The sequence below is a fragment of the Triticum aestivum genome, chromosome 6D (assembly GCF_018294505.1).
Source record: "Triticum aestivum cultivar Chinese Spring chromosome 6D, IWGSC CS RefSeq v2.1, whole genome shotgun sequence".
Taxonomy (NCBI): domain Eukaryota; kingdom Viridiplantae; phylum Streptophyta; class Magnoliopsida; order Poales; family Poaceae; genus Triticum; species Triticum aestivum.
Genome location: NC_057811.1, coordinates 407,105,921 through 407,109,531, shown reverse-complemented (window position 1 = coordinate 407,109,531; position 3,611 = coordinate 407,105,921). Strand labels below are relative to the sequence as shown.

Here is a 3,611-nt window from a genome sequence, read left to right as displayed (position 1 = left end):
GTTTCCCCTGCGATATTTTTTAGAGGTATGCATGTGTAGTTATCGATGTTTTCTTTTCCCTATATGGTTATAATGGGATGTTTATTTGCAATCTGGATCGCCGCTGGTATAAAAAATGGATCTTGCGCTATAAATTATAAGTTTGCTTCCATAACAATATTTTAAAAATATTTAACAGGTAAAATTAACATCATATTTAGATTCCACACATTTTTCTAATAAAATTTCATATATAATATGTTAAAATCGAAGTTACGGTTTAAAAGATACGGATAATTTAGAAAATCATTTGGTTTGACTCAAATATATTCCAAAATAATATTTAAAAATACTTAACAGGTAAAAATAATCTCATATTCATATTCTACATATTTTTTAATCAAATTTCATATATAACATGTTCAAATCGGAGTTACAGTTTAAAAGATATGGATGATTTTAAAAAGCATTTGTTTGACTTAAATATGATCTGCGGATGAATTACCTAAAACATCAGGGGGTTTTCAAAAAATGTAAAATAATTGTTCGGGTGTGACTTAAATCCGGATGGCGGGTTGATTTCAAGAAAAGATAGGGACTTTTGTATAAATTACGAAAATAACGATTCGGTTTAACTTAAAACAAGACTGCGGGTTGAATTCTCTGAAATAGAAGGACTTTTCTGAAAAATGTCATGACGGACGAAAGAAACCCAATTTGCTTTATCTTTACCTAATATTAAAGAAGAAAACTGGGTTTCTGGTCGTACGCCGTTAGCCTTTTTGCAGAAAAGTCCCTTCATTTATTAGAATTCAACCCGCCATCCTATTTTCAGTGGGTATATCAGAAAACGCTTTGTTTTTACAAAAACAACCCTGCATTAGTTACAATCCTACCCGCGATCCTTAATTAAACTGCTTCACCGCATTCTCCACCGCCGGGTACGGGCCGCCGCTTGCCGTCGGCGTCCACGCCGTAGGAGACAGCGAAGGGGTGGTGCATCGCGGCGGAAAAAAAGGAAGAAGGAGGCGGGTCAGCCTGCTGGTTTGCCAGCGCCGGAGAGGCTCGTGGCAGGGAGCTCCTCTCCTCTGCTTCAGGCACAAGTCGGTTGAAGCGCTCGGGCTGCAGAGCTACGGGGCGGGAGCCGAAGGGTGGCGAAGGCGCTAGATGGGACTTGGTGCAGGTCTCCGGCGAGATGGAGATGGCGTTGAGGGGGTCTGGATGCCGGCGGGTCCTTGGCCGACGGCGCTCCGGCATCGGGCGGCCATGGCCATCTCTCTGCAGAAAAATAAAAGACAGAGAGAGCTCTTAGAGAAAAGAACGGGAGAGAGAAGAGAGATGGAGGAAGAAGGGGAGGGCTCACCGACGTCACGTCTTGGCTGGAGACGCTCGGCAGCGAGCTGAAGAAAGGGAAGCGGTCGTGGGGCTCCTGGTTCCTAGGAAGTGCGATCATCGAAATGTTGCTCAGGGGTTGCCGTGCTCACACGCGAGACCGACCCATGTCTGATTTGGATTGAAACGAAGAACGATGGCATGCTTCACCAACCAAAAATGCGGAAGCAGACCTGGGAGGAAAGTCACGAACAGTTGAAGAGGAAAGAGAAGCGTGAAATCCAAAAGAGAGAGGGGAGAGAGCCAATTTTAAGATACAGAAAAAGGTCCGGGGTCAAGATACAGAGAAAAGGACTTGCGCCGGGACGGCATGTCGGCATGCCATGGCCGCCCATCCGATGGCGGGGTCGCAGTTGAACTACATGAGTACGAGAGTGGCTGTCGGTGCTGGAGCGCACGGCCGGAGCTAGAGGAGCCCTTCATGGCCGGAGGAGCGGGGATTCCCGGCGAGGGGAGCAGCCATCGCCATGGCCGGGTGGTGCGGGGATCCGGGGGAGCCGGGTAGCCAGTGCCCATGGCCGGGGGGTGGTGCGGCGTGCGGGGATCCAGTGGAGCGGGGAGGGTGGGGGTGGAGATCCAGCGGCGTGCGGCGCGGCAGTGGGTGTAGGCGGCAGGGGCGGCGTGACCCAGGGGAGGCCCGGTTGTGGACAACTGCCATCACGGAAGAGAAACCGAGGAGATAATTAATGAGTAAAATGCACCCGTGGTCATTGAACTTATCAACGTACATTCATTTTGGTCACTGTATTTAAAAATACGATCAATACGATCACTATATATGTGTTAAGATGATTATACGGTCACTGCCAGATCGTATAGCCCTGTATTCCATTTATTTGACTGGTCAAATAATCCACAAGACACCATGTCAGCTCGTTTTCTCTCCCCAAACCTCGCACTTATGTGGCAGTACGCAAACCAGTTGCACCTATCCCGCCTACTCCCTGATTGGAGGAAGTAATCCTTTTATATCGTCTAGGTATTCACGTGACAGCCATTAGACTCTACGGCCGGTCGAGGCGGCCGCTGGCACCGTTCCGTACATGGCTGACTGATCCTCGCCGAGCGCAAGGCGATGATGCGTGTGGGCGGCGCCGGTGGTGGCGTCGGGCGAGGTGCCGGCTGTTTTGGAGATGGACGTGCACGCAGCAGCCCGTCAAGTCGGCTAGGCTACGGCGAACGATGACGCGCAGGTAAACGCAACAGCCGGCCAAGCTGCGACTGATGATGTCATGGATGTGCACACGGGCGCGGAGGTGGATGCGCACGCAAACGTCGTGGACGCAGAAGTAAACGCAGCAGCCAGCCATGCTACGGTGAACGAAGACATGGAGATGCATGCAGAGGCAGAGGTGGACGCGCACGTGGCGGACGAAGACATGGAGGTGCACGCAAACGGCGACATGCAAATGCACGCACATAAAGTCGTAAACGCACCAGCCGGCCATGCTACGGTAGACGACGACCTGAACATCGACCCCTCATATTTACTGATAAAAGGTTTTGCCCCCGCTTTATATTATAAAGCACCAACCGAATCACAAGTTCAACGATACAAAAGAAAGGAAGAAAAAAACCATAAACGACAAAGATACAAGATATCAAAGGAGCCACTAACAAGACTCGAATGCACCAAGCACAAGCTTGAACATCGAAGCCCTTGGCGAAAAGGAGCCAACACACGCCGCGACTAAGCCGAGGTAGATCCCGATGCAGGAGGATTGTCACGCTCCGTCATCCCCTTGAGCAAGGCCATCCGGTCCGCCATCCGTCTCTACCTCCGAAGAGAGCCCCTTGCCCTCTAGTTCTGGATCGGAGGACACTACGCCGTCGACAGGCAGAGTCGCTCACCCCTGAGCTCGCATGACCAGGACCAACAGGTTGCCGGGAGGGGACGACAAGCACGACTACCGCACCAGGCAGCCGCACCACCGAGCATCGCCAACGCCGCGCGCCAGCGCCAACTTCAACCGCAAGTGCCCGAGCATGGACACCACTGACGATATCCGGCAGCCACCTCCCGTGCCAAAGCCTCGACCACCACTCCGCCGCTCCAAGGTGGTGTCTTCAAGAAGAAAAACGACGCCGGAGCGCCGTCACCATCCAATTCGGAGATTTGGGGCTTTCACCCGGGACGAGGAAGGGAGGGCAAGGGGGGATTGCGAAGCCGCCTTCAAGAAGGGGAACAACGCCGGAGTGTCACCGACATCGTGGTCGCAGCGAACAGCCAAGGGGTTTCC

General features: G+C 51.5%; 1 protein-coding gene across 2 annotated transcripts; it reads right to left on the bottom strand.

Annotated features, from left to right (window-relative positions):
• Positions 1–536: 536 nt before the first annotated feature.
• Positions 537–2,027, bottom strand: LOC123141771 (uncharacterized). 2 transcript variants are annotated; one of them, XM_044560850.1, is made up of 3 exons: positions 1,655–2,027; positions 1,343–1,544; positions 537–1,257 (listed from the first exon to the last, which is right to left on the bottom strand). In XM_044560850.1, exons 2-3 carry the CDS (start codon positions 1,430–1,432, stop codon positions 889–891), a joined length of 459 nt encoding a protein of 152 aa, XP_044416785.1. In that variant the 5' UTR covers positions 1,433–1,544; positions 1,655–2,027; the 3' UTR covers positions 537–888. The 2 variants fall into 2 exon arrangements, with proteins under 2 accessions (XP_044416785.1, XP_044416784.1); XM_044560849.1 differs by having other exon boundaries at positions 538–1,257; positions 1,343–2,027.
• Positions 2,028–3,611: the final 1,584 nt, after the last annotated feature.